Below are 25,413 nucleotides of genomic sequence, written 5' to 3' on the forward strand. Positions count from 1 at the left end.
TTCTGGAGCCGAGCTCGTTTATTGGGCGGCGCCGGGCCGTCACTCCTTGAGGGAGAAGTGCATCTTGTCGCTGATCATCTTGCGCTCGGGGTTGAGGCGCTTGAGGATCTGGGCGAGCACGTTCACCGTCTGCTCGCTGCTCAGCCCCGTCTTCTTCGTCTGGAACTTCTTCAGCAGGTCCTTGGTGGTCATGGGCTTGCGCGTCAGGTAGCGGCGCACGGCGTCCTCGGTCACCTGCACGTCCCTGAGGAGTGGGGCACAGGGAGGGTGGCCGTCAACAGGAGGCTCCCCCGCGCCCCGCGTGGCCCCGGCTGCCCTCGAGCCAACTCACCCGCTGCTGGGGGTCGACTTCCCGGACTGGGGCTGAGGGGTCGACTTCCCCGACAGGCTCTGGGGTCCCGGCTCCAGCCGCAAACGCTTGGCCACCGGCGTGTCATTCGTCCGCTTGCCTGGGGCAGTGGGGGCGGGGCTGAGTCCTGCGCTCCCCGGGGAAGGGCATGGGGGGCCCAGGGTCCCCTGGGCAGGGGGCGGGGAGGGGGTGTGGACAGGCCTGTGGCCCGACTCTGGGCTCTGCCCTGGAGGCAGAACCAAGGACCGCAGCGGGGACCGCAGCGGGGACCGCAGCGGGGACCGCAGCGGGGACCGCAGCGGGGACCGCAGCGGGGGGCAGAGGCCGCTCACCCTGCTCCAGCTTGCTGGCCGCGGCCCGCAGCGTGGACGACGTGCTGCCGCTCTCCGTGCTGGGTGTGCCCGGCCGGCTGTCGCCCCGCGAGCTGCCTCCCGACGGCCTCCGCTCCCTCTTGGGGGGCGTCTTCTTCTTCTGCGGGGACGGGGTTGGGGACGTGAGTCTCGGCACGGGGCGGCCGCCTGCCCACTCGCGCCCCGGGCTGGGCCTTACCGCCATGAAGAGGGCGGACGACGCCTCGCTGTCGATGTCGCTCTCCTCGGAGCTGTCCGACTCGTCACTGCTGTCTGTGGGGGCCAGAGGCGGGACGCTGGTGTCACGGGGACCGCCCGCCCCAGCTCCACCTCGGACAGGGGGGCTCTGCGAGTTGGGGGGCCGGCTGCCCCGGGGAAGCGGGCCGGGGACTGACCTTTCCTGCGCTTCTTCTCCTGAGGCGTGGGCGCCTTCTTCTCCTCCTCCTCCTCCTTGTCCTCCTCCGGCGGCTTCTCCTCCTCACTCTCCTCGCTGCTCTCGCTCTGCTCGTCCACGCCCTTGGGGCCCTCCTCCTGCTGGGTGACCTTGGGCTTGCCCTCCAGCTCGTCCTGGGAGCTGCTGCAAGACAGCGGGCGGGCGCGGGGTGAGGGAAGCAGTGCACCAGGCCCGGCCCAGGCCCGCCGCCTGCCGCCCGCCTCACCTCGAGCCGTCGGACATGTAGTCTACCTCCTGGCCCTCGAAGTCCCCGTCGTCGCTGTCTTCGAACGCCTCGTCGTCGGAGCCCTTCTTCTTCTTCTTCTTCTTGCCCCCCTTGGCGGGGGGTGCCTTCTTCTTGGCCTTGGACGCTCGGCCACCTGGGGAAGCAGAGCGGGGCTCAGGCGGGCCCTCATCCCGTTCGGCCTATCCAAGGACGTCTGGACATCTCGGGGGCCTCGCTAACCGGGCAGAGACACCCCCAAGGACTCCCCTCTCCCGCGCAACCCGACCGGTCCAAGTCTCGACCCCCAACTCCTCTCGTCGGACTCTCACACTCCTGCCCATCATCTCCTTCCCTCCAGCCGCCAGGGCCGGAGACTGGGTACCGACGACCAGAAACCTCCCCTGTAGCCCAGGGCCTGCCAGAATTACTTAAGTGGCAGATCTGAAGCTGTTCCCCTCCGACCCCTGCATGGCCCATCCCGCGGAAGCCCCGATGAGGGCCACTGCTGAGACCGTGCTGGCGTCACTCCTTTCTACCTCCTACCAACTCTGGGGCTTCCCCGGGGGCCTGCGTACCCTGCTGCGTCGTGTTCTCATTCCCAGCGGGCTGTGAGTGACCAAACCTTCCTACAGCGGCATTAACCCAAGTCATCACTCAGGCACCTTGACCAAGTAGGACCCAGCCCCCCGGGGGGCGCCAGCGGCCTCACCTTCCTCGCCACTGGCCTCGCTGTCGTCAGACGACATCTCCAGGTCGTCCTCCAGGTCGTGGATGCGCAGCTCACTGGCTTTCTTGCGGCTGCGCTTCTCCTTCTCCTCGTCTTCCTCATCCTGGTCCTGATCCTTGAGCCGCCGCTGCTGCATGATGCTGAAGTGGTTCAGGACTTTGTTTCTCCTGGGGGCAGGGGGTGGGGTGCAGTGGGGGTTACAAGGGACCTGGCTCCACAAACCGGGCCTTCCCCCTGCAATCTCCACCAGCCGCTCCCCCAAAGGGGAAACCACGGACAGGAGTTAGGTGATCTGAGGATGGTGTGACCCCAGATAATGCGATCCTGAAATCCCCTGGGGAAGAGCTGGCCTTTCTCCGATTCCCTCTCTGTTCCGCGTCCCTCAGGCAGAAGGTCTCAGCGCGGTGTTGGTATCCAGCAGTTCTCTCGAGCTCAGGGCCTTTCTCAGGCAACAGAACTTGGCTACAACGTATTCATGTTCGTGTGTTTTTATGGTAGTTGATGGGTGCCTTTGTTTTTATGAGACGCGACACTGATGTTTCCATTTAGCATGGTGATAAAAAGTTTTAAAAAATATGACTGCGGCTATGGAGAGCCTTAGGATTGTATCAAATAGCATGAGGTTCATCAGCAGCAGGGAAAGGGGTGAGGTTCTGTCTCACAAGAACGTGAGCAGATGTAACACTACCGAGTGGCACACTTACAAATGGTTAAGATGATAAATTTTATGTTTTTTTCCATCATTAAAAGTATTTTAATTACAAAAAGGAAGGAAACGCTGACATATATTACAATATGCATGAACCTTAAAGACATCGTGCTCCATGGAATACGCTAGTCACAAAAGGACAAATACCGCATGATCAGTGAGGTCCCTAGAAAGGTCGAACTCAGAAAGGAAAAGTGGAACGGTGGCCGCCAGGGGCTGGGGGAGGGGGACAAAGAGGTTCTGTTTAATGGGGGCAGAATCTCAGGATGGGAAGATGAGAAAGTTCTGGAGAGGGAACAGCAGTGAGGGCTGAACAACAGTATGAATGTACTTCATGCTACTGAACGGGACACTTAGAAATGGTTAAATGGTCAATTTTACATTATACAGATCTTGTGTGTCATTGATGCAGCCGGGGCCCTCCTGCCTGGTGGAAGCCAAGCGGGCCCGAGAGACCCTCCCCTGCGCTGCCAATTCCTGCTCCAGGGCTCAGCTCAGCTACCTCTTCCCCAGCCCTCTCAGGGCCGTGTGTGTCCCTGATGCTTCCAGGTCTGCCTCCCTCACTGCACTGGGAGCTCCCTGCCAAGGGCCTGGTGGAGTCCGGCTTGGTGACCACTGAGTACGCAGCTCCCAGCTAGAGAGAAAGCTACCGTGACACACCCCGTTTCCAAGGGTTTCCGCTCCCATCTGGGGAGCTGGGAGCCCCCGTCTGGGCCCTGCCTCCCTCCGGCCTGCCGGGCTCACTCACCGCTCCCACTCCTCCTCGGCCTCTTCGGCAGTGAGCGTGCGATGCCGGGCCAGCGGCGTGAAGTTGTACCAGTTGTGCACCGGGAAGGCCTCGAAGGCCCCGTCGGGGCACTGGGTGAAGATGTAGTAGGACGTGTTCTCTGTCACACCTCCCTTCTTTATGCCCTTGAACCTGCAGAGAGTCATGGTCACGCTGTGGACCAGGACCCTGCCTGCCTATGCCCCCGGCCTAACCCGTCTCCAGAACCATCTGGGTTCTCGAAGCAAAACCCAGAGGCGCCTGGAGGACTCCACTGGTTAAGTGTCTGACTTTGGCTCAGGTCATGATCTCGGAATCCTGAGATCAAGCCCTACAACTGGCTCTGCACTCAGTGGGGGGTCTGCTTGTCTACCTCTCCCTCTGCCCCTCCCCACCCTTGCTCTGTCAAATAAATAAATAAAATCTTTTGAAAAATTTCAATGCCAGGAGACCCTGGGCTGGCCCTTCAACTGTGTGAGTCTCCATTTACAGGTCTGGTCTATGGGCCATTCCGGGCTTTTGTGCGCACTGTTCCTCCTGGCGCGCCTCCACCCACCTGGCCTCCCAATCGTCACAACCCCCACCCCCACCCCCACCCCCACCCCTCCGGGCAGCCCCCTGCTGTGTGCAATCAGCCCAGTTCTCGGGCTTCCCACACCCCAGTCTCTAGGGCTCCTGCATGAGCACCAGTTTGGTTCACCTTCAGAAATAAAACCCCACCAGAGCCATGGGTGTTGACAGAGGACGGCCAACGGAGTCGGCACACTCGGGGGACAACGGGAGGCACCCACTGCCACCACCACTTACTTTCTGCCCGATTTGCCGTTGACGCGGAGCAGCCAGGGCTGGTCCTCGGGCCGGAACTCCTTGAGGACGATGCCGTACTTCTTCCTCCTCGCCTCCTCACGAAGCTTGCGGTTGAACTCGCTGCCCGCGCCGGACTCGGGCATCTCTTCCTCCTGGTAAATCTTCTTGTTACTCAGGTCTCGCTCCAGCCGGGCCTGGGACAACAGGGCAGGGTGGCCAGGAAACAGACACTTTCAGCGGGATGCCCGCCTTTGCTTGAGCTCTGCCCCCCCTCCCCAGAACACCCTTGATTCCCCCGCTTCTCCCAGGCTGAGCTGCCGGCATTCAGAGCTAACCTCCAGCTGAGCAAAACAGAAAAAGGGGTAGGATACTGGCCTGCATGTCTGTGTGTCCAGACACTGTGTGTCTGGGAGAAGGCATGTGGTTAAGCCTTGTACTAGGTTTATTTTGCAGCTTTGAAAAGTTTGGAACTTTTTTTTTTTTTAAGATTTTATTTATTTGAGAGAGAGACAGTGAGAGAGAGAGCATGAGCGAGGAGAAGGTCAGAGGGAGAAGCAGACTCCCTGTGGAGCTGGGAGCCCGATGCGGGACTCGATCCCGGGACTCCGGGATCATGACCTGAGCCGAAGGCAGTCGTCCAACCAACTGAGCCACCCAGGCGTCCCAGTTTGGAACTATTTCTATATCAACAGTTTCAAAATAAATAAATAAACGGATCATTTTGGTGAGAAAACAAAAGCAAAAGCAAAGAAAACAACCTGCTTGGAACTGGCCCACTTCTCTCTCTACATTGAGACATCATTAAAGGCTGTTCTCCAAATTTGGATCTCCAGGCAATTCAGCAGCAGGTAAGAAATTCTGAGACGTGCACACTGCTTCCCCAGACAGTGGGGGTGAGAGGCCCCACACGAGCCCTTTACGAGCCCTTTACGGCACCGCTGTCTGCAGCAGCAGGAGACTGGAAGGGAGTCTGGGCACATCAGCGGGGGCAGGGTTAACGTAGCTACCTCCAGACACCACCTCCAGACACCGGAGCACCAAACAACCAAAAAGAGGAGGGAATGTGGCCACGTCCAGCCATCCACCTATCATCGTCACCCTGGCCAACAACGCCAGCATAACCATCAGCTGGGCCTTCCAGAAAAAGCCTGCTGACCCGATCTAAAGGACAAGAGTGAGAATGGCGGGCACTCCCAGCAGCCCAGACCACGAGCTGGGGGCCGATGGCACAAAACCTTGAAAATGTGAGGGCAAAGGGCTACCAAGCTAGCATTTGATCCCGGTCAAGCTCCCCAGGCTGTGGCACCCCCACGGAGGGGAGGGACCAGTGTCCTTCCTGCACCTTTCCAGGGAGCCAGCCCGGGGTGTGCTTCAATGCTAAAGGTGGGGGTAAACAGGCCTGATTCCCTGAAGGTGGTCACTCCAGAGGGCAGGGCCCCTGTCTGGATGGTTCACCTCTAGCCCAGGGGGTGGTCTCCCTGGGGACAGCTGCTACAAAGAATGCATCTGGCAGGGTAGGTTTCTGCCCAGGAGTGGCCCTGGGTGGGGAGTGGCTATTGGGGGAGGGGACGTTGTGAGCATTTAGACACCTGTACCTGCCTCCTCCCTTGGGTGATTAGTGACAACCCAGGAGATTCGTTCTTCCCCAGGAAATGTAATCCCCTCCTAAGATTCTGAGAGTTCCCATGAGATCAGGGAACAGGGTATGTGCAAGGTCCTAGTAGCCGGGAGGTCACGTGTCTCAAGAGGTCATCAGTACTCAGGTGCTGCACCTCAAGGTGATGGGTAATGGGGGGCACGGCCCCTCCAAAGGGACACGTGACTGAGGGGTAGGCTCCTCTGGGTTCTCAGCGGGGAGAGGGGCCCTCCTATTTAATGAAGGACGGAAGGGGTATGTTCCCAAAGTATTTACCAAGTTATTCCTCTTAGGGGTGAGTGTTGGGGGCTGGGTACCCCCAATGGGTGAGTTATTTCTCGTGGATGACCAGTGGTAAAGCAGGTCTCCCCAGTGAGTGATCAGGGATTTGGAAACACTGCATCCTCTCTGGATAATTCAGGTGGGACCAGAGGTCGGGGGAGCGCGTTAGTCCGTATATGAATGGTGCGCAGGTGGAGATGCTGGGAGGCAGGCACCCTACAAGGGGAGGGGTGCCCTGAGCAAGCATCCACCTACCCAAGCTCTGATGGTCTCATCTGCTCAACTAGAGGAAGGGACCTTTAAAAGCAGTCAAATGAGAGACCTGTGTTGGAAAACAAGATTGGGCGGTTAGGAGCCGCCCAACTGAGAGAAGGCCAGAAGCTGCCCCCCTTGGACTCGGGGCCAACTCCTCTGCTGGGCCCGTCCAGGCTCCACGGCTTTAAATGCCGCCCCAAATGCCCAGAGGCTCCCTTCCAGCTCGACTGCTCGACTGCTTACTTCCCTCCAATCTCCTCTGGACGTCTGATACACGACGCTGGGCCCACAGTCCCCAAACACTCCATCCATATGGCCCCGTCCTCCCTCAACATCCAGCCATTCACAAATCCTGTGGGCGCTACTTCGAAACACCCTAGAATCCACCCACTTCTCACACCCCTGTTTGCTCCAGGCGCAATGGTCACTCCCCGGGACCCCAGCCAAGGCCTTCCCCCTGCGCACACGCTCTGCCCTTGATCCCACAGCCTGTCTCCCACAGCGCCCGGATCACCCTATACCTGCTCGATTTAAAACCCTTTAATGAAAATAAATAAATAAATAAATAAAACCCTTTAATGACTTCAGCTAGAGACTGAATGTCTGCATTCCACCGCAAAATGTGTTTACGTTGAAACCAAACCCCCAGCGTGATGGCACTGGGAGGTGGGGCCTTGGGGGGGGGCCCTCAGTCACGAGGGGAGTGCCCTCATGAGAGGCCCCAGAAAGCTCCCACACCCCTTCTGCCGCATGAGCACACAGTGAAAAGACAGCCATCCATAAACCAGGGGGCAGGCCCTCACCAGGCTGAAAATCTGCTGGCGCCTTGATCTTGGACTTCCCAGCCTTCAGAACTGTGAGAAATAAACGTGTGTTTATAAGCCGTCTGGTGTGTGGTATTCTGCTACAGCAGCACCACCAGAGAGTGGCAGCTTCCAGAAACCATCTGCGGGACACAGCCCCTTCGGCTGCCCAGATAACTCAGGGCTATGCCTGTCAGTGGACATAGCTTCTCAATGTTCTCCTTTCCCAAGGCCTCCGGTGGGGCCTGCCAAATCTTCCTCCCAGGGACACCCAGCAGCTCAGCCTGGGCCTTAGTACCTCATTTGATCTCCACTCGGGAACGTGGAGGAAACCAAGCCTTAGCTACTACTGGAACTAAATGTCTACTGCAATCACCAAGGGCAAGGTCAGGCTCTCGCTCACGACAGGGACTTACCTGGTTCCAGGTAGCGAAGTTGACTTTATCAGCTGCGTTGAAGGCCATGATGTTGTATTTTTTAGTTGTGTTTCTGGAACGGACAAGAAGAGGCACTGCTCAGTCCACCGTTCATTTAACAAACCCTCCCTGGCTCAGCAAACCTGTGGACCCACAAAAGCCCTCAGGGGCTCCCCGTCTGTCAGGGAACAGATCCAAACTGTCCCCACTGGGTGCTGAAGAAAAGCAGAAGGAGACACAGAGATCTGGGGGCGCCCAAGATGTGGGAGTAATGGGGAACTGTGCCCTGGGGATGGGGGAGGGCAGGCAGGGAATGCTTCCCTGAGGAAAATCCTGGAATTGGGTTTTAGAGGACCAAGAAGAGTCACCGCTGGGGAAAAGGCATTCCTGCCCGACGGAATGCCAGGCCGGGAGGCTTCATCCTCCTGTCTATTACTGGACTTATTCATTCATTCCTTCTGTTCAAAACACAGGATGCCCCCAGAGGGGCCTCGGCTCAAGCCCAGCCCCGTCCCCACGTCCCTGACAGTTAGGAGGGGGAATCACAGCAGGTGCCAGGCAGGCCTCGAAGCTCAGGAAGGTGTTGATCCCTTCTCGAGGGAAGCGGGGAGGGCTCAGGGACTTACTTGGGAACTCGAACGACATACTCGGTGACGTTCTGGGTGCTGGGGCCCTGCAGGGAGAGCAGGAAGGACAGTGAGTAAGGGGTCTGCAGAGGCCGCCGCCGGGACCCCCGCACTCCGCCGCATACTCACGAGGGCCGCCATGGGTGACGATCGGTGGTTCGGGTCCGTCCGCGCTCCTCAGTCCCGGGCAAGCCGCCCTCGCGGTGTTGGGTCTCTGGCCGCGACGGAGGACCCCAAGCCCGAGGGGCCGCCGATCCCGGGAGCAGCTCCCCAGCAGCAGCGCTCAGTCTGCCGGCGGTCTCGGGGACCTCTCCCGCCGCGTCTGCGCCTGCGCCTAACCTGGACGCGAAACTCGGGCCGCGTCGCGATGGCAACCCCCTCCGCCTCAGGTTTCCCTGTCTCTTTCCAGAGAGAAGACCTCACGCCGAACCCGAACTACAACACACCCTCCCTGCGACTCGCGTGGGGGTCTCCCTCTTCTATGTAGCGCGGTTAATTTAATCAGCCCTGTGGACACGCCTCCCTTGACGTCACACCCGGAACCGCGGGGCATCCTGGGAGGGGAGGGAGAACCTGGCCTTCCTCGCGAGCTCCCGGGCACCTAGCGCATGCGCCGCTCCACTCGGGAAGTGAGTCCGAGGAGGGCGCGTCACCATAGCGACCGAGGCCTCTTCTGCAGCTCGCGGCTGCCGCTCCACCTGAGCCTCTTTGGGTTCATTTCCTCCTTCCGCCCCGGGGAGACTTCACCACCTCGCCAAATGATCGGGCCCTTGTGACGTTGAGCCGAGCTAGCAGGAGTCAGGGCTGGGTGGGCATGGGGCGCGACCCCCCACGAGCCGCTGGTGGGATGGGTCTGTGGACGTCCAAGCTGCCCCAGAAGGGCAGGGCCCTGAGACCCCAGGAGAAGGGTAACGTCGCGGGGGTGGCTGGCTCACCGGGGGCAGGAAGGAGGCTGTGAGGGGCATGAGGGAGGTGCAGGTGCCGCACACCCCGAGTCCAGTGTGCACACGTCCCCCTCCCCCCCACCCATCACAGGAACACAACTGCACATGCGCAAGGATCAGCCGTGCTTCGATCCACTCGGGCGCCGGCTGCGCGGGGTTCTGGGCACAACGCGGTCAATGTGTCCGACGAGCACCCCGGCCTCCTGGAGATGACAGTGTAGTGAGGGAGACAGTCTCAGAAAACGGCATCTACAGGGCTGTCACAGGGAAAGAGGAACCGGCTCCAGGGCTGGAGGAAGAGGGGAGGTTTAAGCTGGGCCCTGTGGGGTTGCCTAGGGATTCACTAAACAGAGGGGGAGGGAAGCAATGCACCCAACATTGCATTATAAAGGGCTGCACTCCATGGTCATGCCTGGTAGCTGCCGACGTTCATTCACTCATCACCCACGCCTGCACATCAGGAACTGTGCCCCGTAGTAGAGGCATGAGGGCCAGCAAGACAGAAATCCTCCTTGCCCTCCTGGAGTACAGAGGCTGGCAGGGAAGACAGACAAGAACAAGTGAACAGGCAGAATCATTGCTGTTCATGGCTGCTGCTGTGGAAGACGTGGGGCTCTGGGTTGGAATGATGGGGCGGGAGGCTCTTAGAGAAAGCATGATGGCTGGGCTGTGACCTGAAGGCCGTGGAGGGGGGAATTACCAGGCAGGGGGAGCAGCAAGAGAGGGTTGAGTTTGACAAGTTCAAGGGACAGAAGGGGCTACTGGGGCTGGACCAAAGCGGAGGAAGAGGAGGGTGGTGTGGGACGGTCTGGAGGATGGGCGAGCCCGCGCCCGCTCTGAGCCTGTTTCTTTAACTGGGAAGTGGGCTGGTAGAGTCATTGAGATTCTTCAAGGAGATCCTGTGTGCAGAGGGCCTGGCCTGCTCGGGTTCGTATCTGCTTCACAGTGACCCACAGCAGCACTGACGGCATGCCATGTCTAGATATACCATTGGGGGCTATGGACCCCCAGATGCCATCCTGGGGCAAAAGCGGATATGTCAGGAGACCCAAGTCCAGTGTCACTCACCCAGGGACACACAGTAGGTGGTGGACCCAGTCACATCGGTGCATGCTGGCCCCTGCAGGCGCCAAACCCTCTCTCCACCTCTTCCCCGCTCCCCCCACCCAGACATCCTCAAGTACCCCCTGATCATCTTCATGATGGGCGGCCCGGCTTGTGGCAAAGGGACACAGTGCAAGAACATGGCAACCAAATATGGCCTCTGCCATGTGGGGCTGGGCCAGCTGCTGCGGCAGGAGGCCCAACGCAGTACCCGGCGGGGCCGGAAGATCCATGACATCATGCTGCAGGGGCTCCTGGTGCCTACGGTGAGAGCTCACAGGCTCCGGGGGGCAGAGGGAAGAAGAAGGGGCACATAAGAAGGAGTTTCCCTGGAAGCCCTGTAGAAGCAGATAGGCCCAGAAGGCCATGGCTCCTGGCCTGGCCACTGCCTTGGTGCCCTGGGTCTCCATGTCCTCAGCTGTAAAAAGGGGAGGCCAGCTGGACCCACAGCAGGAGTCTGTAGCCAGAGTTGGCTGACGTCATGCCTATCAAGCTCGTAGCAAAGTGCCCAAGACTTCACAAGCACTGGGGAAAGTTTGCTAGTACTCATTCCTCTTGTGACCTTGGGCATCTGTATCACCGGCCCCTTCTGTACCTGTTTCCTCACCTGTAAAATGAAGGTCACCCCCGTCCCCACCTGTAAGATGGTAGCAATAAGTAAACGAAGCCTCGCAAGGTTGGCACACGGTAGCCATTTGCCCAGTAGATGGGCTTCGTGCGTCAGAGTGGCCCCAGGGCACCAAGGAGGACCCGGAATCACGGGCCCCGGACAGGGCAGGTACCTGAAGTCCAGACCAGGGACGAGAACTTGACAATGTGGCTGTGTAGGTGAGGGAAACTGGGGTACTGAATCAGCCACCTCTTTCCTTCCCAGGGCATCATCCTAGACATGATCAGCAATGCCATGTTATCTCACCCGGAGAGCCGGGGCTTCCTCATCAATGGCTTCCCGCGGGAGCTGAGGCAGGCCAAGGAGTTCGAGCGCATTGTGAGTGACCCCGGGCTGTGTGAGTGTGTGGTGAGGTGTGAAACTACGCCTCCCTCCCCACCTGGGATGGAGTCCAGGCGGGGTGGGCCTCAGGAGGGGAGGAGATGGCGAGGGGGTAAGGGCGTTTTATATGGTCAAGGGACAGCTGGAAGATTGCTGGAAGCTTCTAGAACCTGGGTGGATAGCTGGTGAGGTGGCCGGGACAAAGTCATATTAATACCTTTTTTTTTTTTAAAGATTTTATTTATTTATTTGACAGACAGAGATCACAAGTAGGCAGAGAGGCAGGCAGAGGGAGAGGGAGAAGCAAGCTCCCCACCGAGCAGAGAGCCCGATGAGGGTCTCGATCCCAGGACCCTGGGATCATGATCTGAGCCGAAGGCAGAGGCTTTAACCCTCTGAGGGACCCAGGCGCCCCAAAGTTAATATCTTTCTGCACATAAATGATGTGCAAATGAGTGGCATGTGGGTTTAGCCTCATGTCTGGGCCATGAGGATGAAGCATGGTTGAATAATTCATCTATATATGTAACCACCTGTCTCCAGGTAGCGTGAGAACAGGCTGTGTCCTTAGGTGTTCACGAGACAGACTCAGTCCCTGCTCTTAGGATGCCAACAGATGGGCAGTGACCAATGCGTGACTGGCTGAACAAAACAGAGACGTTTCTGGCAGCGGTAAACACAGTGAAAAGCGAGAGACAATAACATCCTGGAGGGCCACAGGGGGCTGTTTGGGTTGGCCTCCTTCAGCAGGAGGCAGCGGGCGCTGGCAAGCCGGGCTGCCTCTCTCCAGGCTCCCCCTGCACGCCCGCCGGTCTGACTTCAGGATAAGGCCCCTCCACACACCTCAGCAGCCACACATGCCAACAGGAGTGTCTGGAAACGGCTGAGCGGGGACGAGAGAAACTGTGGCAGGTTGTCAGCCTCCAGGCTTTTCTGGAACTTGCTGGATTGGGCTGAAATGCTTTCAAAGACGTCTCCTGGGGCTGGAAGAGGTGGGGCCCTGCCCTTTAGCCGCACCTGCTTGGGAGCAATTCGAAATGACTTGCAGGGCAAATATTGGGCTCCCTCTCCCGGTCTGGGCACTCTGAGGGCAAAGGCCAGGCTTGTGAGTCTCTCTGTCCCCATCAGCCCTGGGCCAGCACCCGGCCCCTGATAGGCCCCGGCCCTCCAGGCCAGCTCAGCGGATGCCACAAGGCCTGGGGACAGAAGCTGCGCACTCCTGACCCTCGGGCCCCACGTGGCCCCCTGGTGGGTTCGGTTTGCACTCTACAGGTTTTCAAGACTTTTTTCCTGAAGTCAACCTTCGAGACTCAGGAGATGCTGCCTCAGAACTCCTGCTTCCCTTGAAAATCTCCCTGCTTGGCAGGCATAGGCCCTCCGCGTCCCCATGGCAACAACAGTGTGAACTCATCCTGAGCTTTGTCCTGGGCCCCGCACTATTCTTGACACTACGCGGAGGAGCTCTGATCTTTTGGAACATTCCAGAAAAACGTCTCTTGCACCATTAGCCTCCTGCTTTTTTACAGAAAGATCGGGCGACTTGTGCAGGGTCGTGCAATTCAGGTGGTGGGCGCAGGCCTTCCTCGGGCCCCGGCAGCCGGTTCTGAGGCCTAGATTTTTCACCACATCAGCGCGGGACCCTTCTGTGCCTCGTGTTGGGCTCCCCCTTCCTCCGGTGGAGGGTTGCCTCTCTGTCATGGAGGCCGAGCGCCACCTGCCACGTAGGATTGTGCTTGTGCTGTGCTTTTGTGCTAAGAGGAACAGAACATGTACTTTTCCTCTTGTGCCCATGTGGCTGCCAGATGTGGAAAAAAAAAAGGCAATATATCGGGGTCTGTGTTAGGAGAGTGCATTTTCTTTGTGGGGAATTTTCTAGATCTCTGAGAGCTGCCCTGCCCCTTCAGCCTTTGAGGACCCTGTGGGCCCCTGCCTTAGGTCTGACCCAGGTGTCCCCGGAGGCACCCAGCTCGGCCCTTCGTGCCCCCACCCCGCTGGGCTGCAGCTCTGTTTTAGGGCAGTCTCTGATGCTGATGTGGGTTTGGAGCCAGTGAGACTGGCCCTCAGGTCCCACTCGGTCACTTGCTCCACCTCCGACTCAGCCTCCCAAGCCTCAGGGTCCTCATTGGTGAATGTGGACAGACGTGCTACCGGCGTCTCCCCACATCGGGGACACGGGGAAGGCTGATTCCTGAGACAGTTTCTGGTCTGTTTCCAAGATTGCTTCGGTCCCCTGTGCACCTGTCTGAGAGCACCGCTAAAGGGGGCCGAGGTCCCAGGGTGGGTGGCCTATGTCGAATAAGCACGTGGGGACTCCCCACCGGGAAGCACTCTGCTCAGGCTGGGGCGAGGGGGACCAGATGACCCCCTGCAGCTCCAAGGAGTATCGTCAAGGTTGGATGTGGTTGGAGCAGCCGCGGCCGGTCGCCCTGAAACGCCCAGACACGGGAGGTCTGTTTCTCTGCGTCCGTGTTTCTCCCCAAAGTGCCACCTGCAGGAAGACTCCCCTGTTCACAGAGGATTTTTAAGTAATTGTGTATTTGTCAAAACTTTTTGTTAATCAGAACCTTGCGGGAAATAGCCCTGCGCCCTTCACCCCGTTCCCTACAGGGGGTGACGTCCTACTCCGTGGCCGTCCGGCACGGTCACCAGGCTGTCAGGGTCGCTGTGTAATTGATGTTAGTTCTCCCGGAGCAAGTGAAGCTCTCTTTTTCCATTTCCCGAAGTGTCTCTCATTGCTCCCCTCCCCGCCTGGCAAAACGTAGAAAAAAGGAATTGGGTGAAGTCCGTGTCTTAAGGAACAGCGCTGACCGTGACGTAGAGACTTGTCTGTGGACGTTGACCCCGCGAGGCCTCGTGCTCAGAAGCACCCAAGAGAAGTGAAGGCGCCCGCGTCCTGTTCACCGTCCCCGCCAGGAAGGGGAGGGGCTTATGCACGCGTGTGCGCGAGGGCTTCCAATTTTGGGTGTCTCTCTGGTGCCAGGTTTCAATCACGCACACAATGGGAACGATCTAAGGGATCGCCCTGTCCCCAATCAAACCATCATCCAGGGTTGGCCACGCTGGCTTCATCTGCGCGAAAACGCCCTGTCATCGGCGCGGGGGCGCTGCTCAGTGGGTTCAGCGTCTGCCTTAGGCTTAGGTCATGATCCCAGAGTCCTGGGATCGAGCCCCGTATCAGGCTCTCTGCTCGGCAGGGAGCCTGCTTCCTCCTCTCTCTCTCTCTGCCTGCCTCTGCCTACTTGTGATCTCTGTCTGTCAAATAAATAAATAAAATCTTAAAAAAAGAAAAAGAAAACGCACACAAAAGAAGTCTTGTTGCGGTTGCTGACTGTGCGTTTAAAGCAGCTTCCAGGTCCCGTTCTGGGGTCTCCCTCCCCCCGACACGCCCGACATGGTTAACAATCTTGCCTCGAGACCGTCCGGTGTCCAGGCCACCTCTCGGTTTCCCCAGTGCCTGAAGAACGTCTCTTTGGCTTCCCTCGGGTTAGATTTGCAAGGAAAACGAGGGCCACGCCTCACTAGTTGTCTCCTAACCCAAGCCAGGTGGTCAGCCCCGCTCGCTTCCCTTTGACTCACCGGAGGGCCTGGGTCGCGCTCGGGCTTGCCCAGGGGCTTCCTGCCTCGGGGAGTTCCCGAGTCGTCTCTCCATCGCCGGCGCGGCACTCGCGACGTTCACTGCCGACCCGCTCAGATTCAGGTTCAGTACGTTGTGCGTGTGTGTGTGTGTGTGCGTGTGTGTGTGTTTTAACCCGTGAATATTTCAGTATACATTTTCCAAACACTTCCCCTTATCCCGCGCGGGTTAGTATCTGTCCCGTCCTCAAATGATCTTCAGATTTGCGTGAACATCTTCAAAATCTTTGTCTTCTGACGTCTGGCTCTAATGAGGACTGAGATAAGGCCAACCCCGCCGCAGGTCACTAGGGCCTGGCGCTCCCTGTCACCCGCGGGCGCGCCTCCCACCCCCGCTGCTACTGCTTTCCTGGCCGTCGTGTTTACCGAAGAAGCCGCGTCTCCGGGTCTCTCTATCTCGCACACAACCTGGATGTCGCTGATCGCGAAGGGTTGTGGACCACATTCCTCTCTCCGCTAGATTTCCTATAAATCGATAGGATGTTCGATAAATCAATGTTCCCGCATTGATGAACGGGCATTCATCCCTAAAGAAGAAATCTCTGTCTTCATCGAGGGCTGCTGGATTCTCTGGAAACACGGTTTCTTTTTTTTTTTTTTTTTTTTTAAGATTTCATTTATTTATTTGACAGGCAGAGATCACAAGTAGGCAGAGAGGCAGGCAGAGAGAGAGAGAGGGAAGCAGGCTCCCTGCTGAGCAGAGAGCCCGATGCGGGGCTCGATCCCAGGACCCTGGGATCATGACCTGAGCCGAAGGCAGAGGCTTAACCCTCTGAGCCACCCAGGTGCCTCCGGAAACACGGTTTCTACCAGACAGGTGGGAGAGAAGCTTAATCCCTTCCTCCACGAAGGCCGCTTTTCAGAGGAAGGCGTTGGTGTTCTGGTTCCTTCCAACGGCGACCACGACGTTGGTCATTTTTGCCTTCCTTTGTTTTGTTCTCTTTCATCACTAGGAACTCACGGGTGTTTGTCGCTGCCGTCGAGCGGGCTGTCACATCGGTGGCCGGGGGCACCCTTTCCCGCTGACACACGTGGCCTCTGACACAGCCACCTTCCCCTCTCACCCCCACCCCTGCCCTCCCGATTTCTGGCCGACTTCCCACCCCCAGCTTTCTCACTTCCTGCTGAATCCCAGAACGGGCTGTGCCTCAAAGGAGCCCTCTTTCACAGTGGCGCCCAGTCTGGGGGCCGGGGTGCCCATTGCCACTGAGTTGTCATCGTTTCCAGGCCTTTCCAGGGGACAGGGTTGGAAAGCACAAACTTGTAGAAAAAGTTAAAAAAAAAAAAAGTAGAAAAAAAAATAGCAAGTTCATACCGATGTTTCTAGTTCACACCATGACCGTGCCTTCTTCTTTTTCCCTAAAACCACGAACGCGGTCATTTGTGTTATTCCATCATTTGTAGGAGAGTTTCTTTCCAAGGAATATACCCGTATTAACGACTAAGAACAAAACGACCGAAGGAAGTTTAAGATTTCCCGGCAGCTCCGATTTTCCTTATACTATTCCTCCCTGTGGACGTACACTAAAAACACCGAGCTGCCCCAAATAATCACTTTCTCTGCATAGTTATGATGACGATAACACCCAGTTGGGTACATTTGTTTCGGTTTGGTTTGGGATATTTAGGGATTGCTTTGTTCAATTTAACTTTTAAATTTGCATATTACTTAATGATTCCAAAGTCAGCGCCACATAAAAAGGTGTGCGGGAGAGAGCTTGTTTCCAGCCATTCCTGTCTGTCCCCAACCCCCCAGAGGCAATCATTTTCATTAGTTTTGGGTTTGTCCTTCTGGTGTTTCATTGTGCAAATATAAAGGAAGTGTATGTGTGTGTGTGTGTGTGTGTGTGTGTGAAAGAGAGAGAGATCCTCCTCACACAAAAACTAGCATTCTGTATATACTTGTCTTAATTTTTTTTTCTTTTTAACTTTACAGTATATCCTGCAGGGGCGCCTGGGTGGCTCAGTGGGTTAAGCCTCTGCCTTTGGCTCAGGTCATGATCTCAGGGTCGTGGGATTGAGCCCTGCATCAGGCTCTTTGCTCAGCAGGGAGCCTGCTTCCCCCACACCTGCCTGCTGCTCTCCTAATTGTGATCTCTCTCTCTCTCCGTCAAATAAAAAAATAAAATTAAAAAAAAATTAACAGTGTATCCTACAGCTCTCCTGTTGGCATCAAAGACTTCCCGGTTCCCTTTCTGGTCCATGGTGTGGCACTGCCATCGTTTAACTAGCTGTTCCCCCAGAGACATAAACTGTCGAACAACATATTATTGGTAGACCATAAGCTGTTGGCAGTCTTGTGTCACTACAAGTAATGCCACACAAAGTGACCTGTGCATGGCATGTTGTATTTTTTAATATCTTTATGATAGGTCCTTTGGAGTGGGTGTGTCAGATGAAAGAGAAACGTGTGGGTCATCCTGCTAGCTCCCACCATGGTCTTTGTTTTGCATTGCCACCAACACACCCACACCAGCAGAGGATGCTGCCACACTTCTGAATGTTTGTCACTCTGCTTGGGTGTGAAATGGTGTTTTGGGGTTGTTTAAAATGGGCCTTTCTTTTACTATGGGTGAGGTCGAACATCTTCCCCAAAGCTTAAGGGCCATTTTTATTTCTTCTGTGCGCTTTTTATATTTAGCTTTATTTTTTTTTCCTTAAAGATTGTTGGTCTCTTCTTGATTTCTAGGAACTCTTTACATATTAGGGCTATTAGCACTTTGCGGTATGGTTTGCAAATCTTTCCCCCACCGCTTTGTCAGTTATCTTTTGACTTTGCTTTATGGTGTCTTTTTATCATGCAAAAGCTTTAGTTTTTAATCAAATTTATCATATTTTGTTATTTCTTCTAAATTTTAAGATCAACCCTCCCCAAATGCTAGGCTTATAAGGGACTCTACTCATGGTTTATTTAGTACTTGTATGACCTCCTTTCTTACATTGATATCTCTGATCCATTTGGGACGTATCCTAGTTTTTGGAATGAGCTAAGAGTTCAATTTAACCTTTTTCCAATCAGGATCCAGTTGTTCCAGAATCATCCAGTTGAAAGGTTGTCCTTTCCCCCATTTATTTGGGATACCACCCACACCATGTAACAACTTTCCATATTCACTTGGGTCAATTTCTGGATGTTACTCTGTTCCGGGGTCTGTCTGTACCCCTGTGCCCTGCTGTTTTAGTTATGGCAAATTTATTAGGCTTTAATATCTGTTAGGGTTCAATATTGCCTCTCCCACCCCTACTAGCCACTGGTTTTCTTTGCCTAGGTTCTCCTGGGCATCCCCACTTGTTTTTGTATACAAATGTTAGAGTCGACCAATTCAACTAAAAAATATGTTATCATGTTGAAATTACAAGCTGATTTAGGAACTCTTATCTTTATGATGTGGTCTTCCTCTCCAGGGACATTTATATCTTTCTTTTGTTCAAGTCTCCTTTGGGTTGTTCAGGGGTCACCTTATCCAAGTTTTCCTTAAAGATCCTTAAAGTCCTTAAGACTTTGCCTATTTTTGGAAAAGTTTTGCCTGAGCTTGTTACTTTTCATTTTGTTGCTGTTCTCAACGGGGCCTTCTTTTCTAACTGGTGGTTTCTGCATACATGTAGTCTGCTCACCTCTGTCAGTTAATGCGATATCCTTTTATTTTTAGCAAATATTTTATCAAATTCTCTGAAGTCCATACAGGTTTATCTATTTTCTTGTGTTTTCCAGAAATGTAATCACATTACCTGCAAACACACATAGTTCTACCTCCCTTCTTTCAAACCCAGGTTTCTCAAAGTGATTTCTTTTATCTCATTGCTTTAGCTGATCTTCTCATACCCTACTAAGTCATAGGAGCAAGAGTGGGCAATTTTGTCTTGTTTCCAACTTCAGCGGGAAAGCAAATTTCCATTAAGATGCTGGTGAAGATATTTATCAATTCCTAACCTCTTTTTAAAAAGAAAATGTTTAAAGATTTATTCATTTATTTATTTGACAGACAGAGAATACAAGTAGGCAGAAAGGCAGGCAGAGAGAGAGGACGAAGCAGGCTCCCTGCTGAGCAGAGAGCCTGAAGCAGGGCTCGATCCCAGGACCCTGGGATCATGACATGAGCCGAAGGCAGAGGCTTAACCCACTGTGCCACCCAGGTGTCCCAATTCCTAACCTCTTTGAATATCAGGAATGCATGCTCGATTTTGTTAATTGCCCTTTCTGTGTTTATGAGGATGATCATATGCCTTTTCCCTCAGAGGTTAATACAACAGATTGTATCGAACCATCCTTGCTTTCCTGGAATGAATCCCACTTGGCTATAATTTTTTTTTTTTTTTTAATGCATCACTGAAGTCTATCTTAGAAGGAAGTTCTGGAGGAACTCGTAGGAGGTAGAGCTCACAGTGGACAGCCATGGAGATCTAGAAAGGTCTCCCTGAGAATAGTCAGGGAGGGCAGAGCAGTGGGATGGGTAGTTGTGAGTTGGGGACTTTTGTATCTTACTCAGTGGAAATATCTGGACTGCTTAAATCCATCTTAGAAGGAATTTTTCAATCCACATATCCATCAGCCTAGAACTAAGTTAGGGTACATCCATACAGTAGAATACTGTAACAACCAGAACTTCCTCCTAGCCGATATGGAACCATCTCCAGTTATACTGAGTGAAGTCGAAGACAAATCAGTATCTTCACCACTTGTATAAAAAAGGATAGAAAAGACATCGGAACCCATTTGCCTTTATAGTATATGCCTAAATTAGGGGTGCTGGGGTGGCTCAGTCGATTAAGTTGGCTGCCTTCAACTCAGGTTGTGATCTCAGGGTTCTGGGCTTGAGCCCCACATTGGGCTCCCTGCTCAGTGGAGTCGGCTTCTCCCTCTCCCTCTGCCTGCCACTCTGCCTACTTGTGCTCTCTGTCAAATAAATAAAGCCAGTCTTAAACATAAAATAAAATAAATAAAACAAAACAAAATAAAATAGGAGGTAACTCCAGGAAGGAGTTGCTTCCAGGGAGGGTGAAACGGGTGGCTGGGGATGGTGAGGGTGAGGGTGTCTTCACTTTTCCCTGTGTTATTTCTGAGCTCTGCCAAGGTCCTCTTATCTCAAAAAAATAAACATGTATGGGGCACCTGGGTGGCTCAGTGGGTTAAGCCTCTGCCTTAGGCTCAGGTCACAATCTCAGGGTCCTGGGATCGAGCCCCGCATCAGGCTCTCTGCTCGGCGGGGAGCCTGCTTCTCCCTCTCTGCCTACTTGTGATCTCTGTCTGTCAAATAAATAAAATCTTTAAAAACAAAAACCATGTAAACAGCAACTCAGAGGTAAAGAATCAGATGAACCCGAGGGGGGCCGCACAATTCTGGACTCCTGATTTCAGGGTAGGGGTTCCGGGAGCCACTGCATCTAGCCTCTTTCTCACTCAGTCCCCTTTGTGGGTGCCTAGGTGGGCCGGGCCCCAGACGTCGTCATCGTGTTGGACTGCTCCATGGAAACAATGGTCCGGAGAGCGCTGCGCCGGGGCCGCCTAGAGCACCGGGCGGATGACTGTGAGCCAGCCATCCGCCAGCGCCTGGAGACGTACTACACGCTGTGTGAGCCGGTCTTGACCTTCTATCAGCAGAAGAACCTGCTCTGTAATGTAGGTCCTCCCTGCTTGCCACTCACTTCCCCGCGAGCCAGCTCCGCAGGGGACCAAGACAGGGGGTCATGCCATGGGCCACAGCCTGGACCTCTCTGGGCCGGTTTCCACACTGCGTACACTGGCAAGTTCGGGAAATTCCACTTCTTCCATCGGGCAGTCGGGGCACAGGCCGTATGGGTACAGCTAGGACGTTTAAGGTCGGAACAGAATGACGGTCTCCAAAACTGCAACATTAACTACATTTTAGAATGTATCCGCACAACGTAAGCTTAGGACAACCGGTTAACCACAGCCAAGTCCAACTGTATACCTCGCCCAGGGGGAAAGCAGGGCTCTCTTAATTCTTCTAGTGACCCATCTTTCAAGACGTTAAACTTTGCTGATGTCCCCATTTCCCGCTGAAGGCAGGAGTGTGAAAGGAGGGCCTCCTGTGGAACCGGCTTTGGCCAATGAAGTTGGGGTGGGAGGGTGAGGGCCCGGCCGGGGCAGCAATTTCCCACGCCCTCCGGCCTCCCACCCTGCTCCGAGGACCAGTCCCTCTGGCCGGCTGTCAGTGACATGTCACACCGCGCTGCGGCCTTCCTGACCCGTTCACCTGTTCCCTTACTCGCGTGGCCCAGGAACCGCAGCTCCCGGTTTTTTGCTGGCATTTAATAAAGAGACCTGCTGACCTGCTTCCCCAGAACTGACCCTTTGCCCCACCCCCTCCAGATCTTGGCAGAAGCAGCTCCAGAGAACATTTTTGCCAAGTGCTGCTCGGTCGTTGAAAGCCTGCAGTGACGGAGGGGCTGGGGGCTCTGCCTTCTTCCCCATCCCAGAACCCACACAGGGCTCCGAAGGGTGCAGCGCCACTAAGGTACAGTATTTGGCGACAGCAGGCCGGGCTGTACCGTGAGGTCGCCTCCCACAAGACCCCTGACCGACAGCCCGTTCCTGGGCCGTGGCACCCACAGAGGTGGGCTACAAGTGGTCGTGGGCTCCTGCCTGGTGCTGCCCTTCAAGCCTGTGGGCCCAGGCTTCTGAAGGCGAAAACTGATCTGTGTTAGTGTTCAACGACGAGCCCAAAAGGCACATTCCCACTATATACTAGGCCTCAAGATGACTGGCCCTGAGCCGGAGAGCTCAGAAGGCCCCTCAGTTCACTCTCCCATCTTCTGTCCTCACCCTTTGGAGGCCACAGCCTCCCACCAAGCATTGGAACTGGTGCTAAGAGGCCTGGTTTCCACCTTGGGGCCCGGTGACAGACTAGGCCCCAGCCAGGTGCGGATCAAGGCCAGCATGGCTCCCAGGAGGCGTGCACAGCCCCAGGGGGGCTGCGGGGACAGGCTGCATCCATGGAAACACCTGTCCCCAGAGATTCTCCTGGGTGTCTTGCTCCCCATGCTCCCAGAGGGGAGAATGGAATGAGAGAAGGCTCCACTGGGGCTCGACCTGCTAGTCCCCTCTCGGCCAGGCAACACCAGAAGAGCAGTCTTTGGGGGGTGCCCAGACCCCACTCTTATTGGCCAACCCATTCCTCTTCAACTTGTTTCCTCTACAAACACAACTGCGGCCAGCACGCAGTTTTTAGACAAAAAGCACTTTATTTAACAAAAAAAAAAAAGGGGGGGGGTCGGGGAGTTAGGAAAGCACGATGCGCCTGCAGAAAGAAAACTACTTTTTCTTATAATTATTTTTCTTTAAAAAAAAAAAAAAAAAGAAAGGAAAGAAAAAACACAACACAAAGCTTGTAATTTCCAATCACCATTATCAGGCTTTTACAACATCTATAAAGAACAAACAAACATCTGCTTCAAAACTCTACAGGGGGCAGGGGAGAGAGGAGGGAAGGAGAGAGAGAGAGAGAGAGAGAGAGAGAGAGAGACGGCACCCAGCAGACACGGGGAGGTTTTGTTATCATTTATTTGTGAAGTTAAAAACGAGCGATAAAAAGTAAAAACTGCCATACAATTTTTTGTTTTGTTCTCAATTTGTTTTCAGTTTCAATGTCCTCTTGAACAGTTGAAACCCAAGACCAGTCCCGGGATGGGGGGCGGGAGGGGCTGCAGGGGAGCCGAGCGAGGCAGGGGGGAGGAGAGAGGAGCAGAGGCCGAGGGGCTCGCCTGGGGGAAGGGAGGGGCCTGCGACAGCGACACCTGGTCCAAGGAATGTTCCAACTCTAACTCAAAAAAAGAAATAGCAAGAGTGACTTTTTTTCCTTTTTAAAAGTTTATTTTAAAAACATGAAGAGGGCCAAGGGTAGAAGGAAGAAAATGAACTGCTTTCCCCTGAAAGAGGCAGTTTCAGGAAGGGATAGAGATTTTTATATATATATATATAATTTTATAGGTTTTGTTTGCTTTTTGTGTTTTTTATATTTAAAAATTTTTTTTTTTTTTTTTGGCAGAGATTTAATTCTATCTTCTATGGCTGGCTCAACATGAAGGATCCCAATTTTGAAAGAAAAAAAGCATGAGACACACAGAATAAGCGAGAGAGTGAGAGCCCAGCATCGCCCAAGGCCATGACCAACAAGCCACTCACAAGGGCTCCCCCCACACCCCTCACGGCAGCCATCGCTCTCTCGCCAAACAAACGAGGAAAAAAAAAACAACAAAACAAAAAAAACAAAAAAGCCCCCAAACAGAACAAAATGGAAAAAAAAAAATAAAAGATTTTCACAGATGAAGAAGTTCACATTCATTCGAGTCACTGAGCCTGCGGAGAGGGAAGAGATAGGAATCGGTCACTCCGGGGAGGGCCGGGGGGCGGGGGACGAGGGGGCGGCGGCCAGGAGGGGCCAGGAAGCCCCGCTCCTCAGCCTGTGGTGAGCTCAGGCTGGAACCATGTGTTTGCAACTGTCTAGTCAAGTGCTCCGGGGACTCCTTGATGGAGGAGGAGGAGAGAGAGTGACATGAGGACCAGGAGGCGAGAAGCGGGCCGCAGAGGCGGAGAGCAGGGAGAGAGGGAGAGAAGCGCGCTCAGGGTCTGGGAGGGAGGAGGGGTGCCCTCTGTCTTCGGGAAGGCAGGTGCTCTGGCGCATCACAACATGACAATCTCAGAGATCACGGTGTCCCCACAACACCCCTGTGAGGTAGGTTGGAAGGTGGCGACGATCGTCATGCCCACTTCACAGACAAAACCGGGACACAGAGGCAGGCGCGAGAGCAGAGGAGGCGGAGCCCAGGCGGGGCGGGAGGGGCCCTGGGGCCGGTCCCCTCGGCAAGCTCCCCGAGTCCCACCAGAGCCAGGGCTGACCCACGCTGGGGCCGCCTGCAACACAGTCACTTGGACACAAGGAGAAGATCGTGGGGTTAAAAATAAAAGAATGCAAAGAACAAAACCCAAAAAGGTAACGCGGAGAGGGAAACACATCCGTTTTCTTCCCGAGTGGCCAGATTTTGAGTGAGCGAGTTAGCAGCCAGGATGGCGACCAACGTCTGTGCTGCTGGCCTGCCCCCCACCCCCAGGACTACCCACCAGTTCAACAGTTCGACCTTGTATCTGTTTCGCGCTTCCCCCAGCATCGCAACAGCGTGACACAGGAACAAGCGGGCCGGCGCAGGGAGGCCTCTTCGTTTAACCTCTGGACCCAGCGCACACGTCCCCCGCTCGCGGGGACTCCCGGAGACCTCTGGCCACACGGCCCCCGCTGCAGGCATCAAGGACACACCCCGCAGGGGAAGGGATTTCCGGCGCTACCCACTAAGGCAGGATGGACGGTGGCCGGGGGTTGGAAGGAAAAAGGAGGAGGAGGAGGGTGGCAATTCCCACTTGCCTGCTGCTGTCCCTGCTGTGTGGGCGGAGGCTGGGGGCCGCCGGGACCTGGGGTCTGTCCGTAGTAAGCGGCTTGCTGTCTGTAATATTCGGCCCAGGCGGCACTGTAGTCTGGCTGGGAGCCTGGGGGTGCTCCCGGACCCCCTCCGGTGGCCACTTGAGCTGCGGGCAAGCGGAGTCCCGGTGAGGAGTGCGGCCGGGGGCTAGAGGGCCAGGCCCTGCCCCTGCCCTGCCGCCCCAGCAGCTCACCCTGCTTCTTGTAGTACTCCTCCCAGGCCTTCGTGTAGTCCTGCTGCGGCGGCGCTCCGGGCTGCTGCGGCTGCTGGCCTGCAGGAGGAAGGCCTTGAGAACTCAGAGCGTGGCACGGGGACGCGGCGGCCCCTCGCCAGCCTCGGGCTCGCTCGAGCCCCCGCACTGGCCCGTGCACTCACCGATCTTTTTGTAATACTCTTCCCAGGCCTTAGTGTAGTCTGACTGGCCGGCGGGTGGGGGCTGAGGGGGCTCGCCCTGGGCAGGGGGGGCCGCGGGGGCCGGTGCAGGGCCGGGCACAGGGCCTGGGGGCTGCTGGTAGTAGTGTGAGTAGTAGGCGGCCCAGGCGGCGTTGGGGTCTGCGGCGGCTGCAGCTTTATCTGTAGGAGGGCAGGGGGCTGAAGCGCAGGACCGGAAGCGAGCCCCGCCCTCCGCGCCTCACCCCGGGCCAGGTCCTGCCCCTCCCCGGGCAGCCGCACTTACTCGGGTCATGAGGAGCAGGTGGTTGCCACTGGGGGTAGGTATTGCCCCAGCCCTGGGGTGGGTACTGGTGAGGAGGGGGACCCCCCGCGCTGTGGGACAAGAAAGACAGGACAAGTGAGCTGGGGCCACTCCTCCGCGGGGGCAAGGGTGGCTGGCAGGAAGGAGACCCAGGCCGAGCCCACTGTGTACACTCAGTCACAGGCCCCTCGCCCAAGGAAACATGAGATGAACAATGCCAAGAACACAAA

The 25,413-nt window shown here is 55.7% G+C and overlaps 3 protein-coding genes across 11 annotated transcripts in view; 1 reads left to right on the top strand and 2 right to left on the bottom strand.

Moving 5' to 3' along the window:
* Positions 1-9,031, bottom strand: GTF2F1 (general transcription factor IIF subunit 1). 3 transcript variants are annotated; one of them, XM_032308048.1, is made up of 12 exons: positions 8,515-9,031; positions 8,386-8,432; positions 7,760-7,832; positions 4,368-4,561; positions 3,543-3,713; positions 2,068-2,252; positions 1,359-1,512; positions 1,095-1,273; positions 899-972; positions 682-820; positions 332-449; positions 1-244 (listed from the first exon to the last, which is right to left on the bottom strand). In XM_032308048.1, the coding sequence occupies exons 1-12, from the start codon at positions 8,524-8,526 to the stop codon at positions 40-42; spliced, it is 1,551 nt and encodes a 516-aa protein (XP_032163939.1). In that variant the 5' UTR covers positions 8,527-9,031; the 3' UTR covers positions 1-39. The 3 variants fall into 3 exon arrangements, with proteins under 3 accessions (XP_032163939.1, XP_032163933.1, XP_032163948.1); XM_032308042.1 differs by having other exon boundaries at positions 1,095-1,276; XM_032308057.1 differs by lacking the exons at positions 8,386-8,432; positions 8,515-9,031 and adding exons at positions 6,541-6,607; positions 7,344-7,394 and having other exon boundaries at positions 1,095-1,276.
* On the top strand, positions 8,983-23,296 carry LOC116570700 (adenylate kinase isoenzyme 1). 6 transcript variants are annotated; one of them, XM_032308207.1, is made up of 6 exons: positions 8,983-9,014; positions 10,500-10,699; positions 11,308-11,421; positions 20,480-20,674; positions 21,389-21,533; positions 23,064-23,296. In XM_032308207.1, exons 2-5 carry the CDS (start codon positions 10,529-10,531, stop codon positions 21,455-21,457), a joined length of 549 nt encoding a protein of 182 aa, XP_032164098.1. In that variant the 5' UTR covers positions 8,983-9,014; positions 10,500-10,528; the 3' UTR covers positions 21,458-21,533; positions 23,064-23,296. The 6 variants fall into 6 exon arrangements, with proteins under 6 accessions (XP_032164098.1, XP_032164066.1, XP_032164055.1 ...); XM_032308164.1 differs by lacking the exon at positions 8,983-9,014 and adding an exon at positions 9,038-9,293; XM_032308200.1 differs by lacking the exon at positions 8,983-9,014 and adding an exon at positions 9,038-9,193 and having other exon boundaries at positions 9,421-10,699.
* Positions 22,359-25,413, bottom strand: part of KHSRP (KH-type splicing regulatory protein) — an 11,588-nt gene continuing 8,533 nt past the window's right edge. For both annotated transcript variants that reach the window (XM_032308011.1, XM_032308001.1), the window contains 4 exons: positions 25,166-25,254; positions 24,865-25,062; positions 24,683-24,760; positions 22,359-24,595 (listed from right to left, as the gene is read on the bottom strand). In XM_032308011.1, the coding sequence (XP_032163902.1) occupies positions 24,318-24,595; positions 24,683-24,760; positions 24,865-25,062; positions 25,166-25,254 (643 nt within the window). In that variant the 3' untranslated portion in view covers positions 22,359-24,317. The remainder of the gene's footprint in view (positions 24,596-24,682; positions 24,761-24,864; positions 25,063-25,165; positions 25,255-25,413) is intronic.

The sequence above is a fragment of the Mustela erminea genome, chromosome 1 (genome assembly GCF_009829155.1).
Source record: "Mustela erminea isolate mMusErm1 chromosome 1, mMusErm1.Pri, whole genome shotgun sequence".
NCBI classification, from domain to species: domain Eukaryota; kingdom Metazoa; phylum Chordata; class Mammalia; order Carnivora; family Mustelidae; genus Mustela; species Mustela erminea.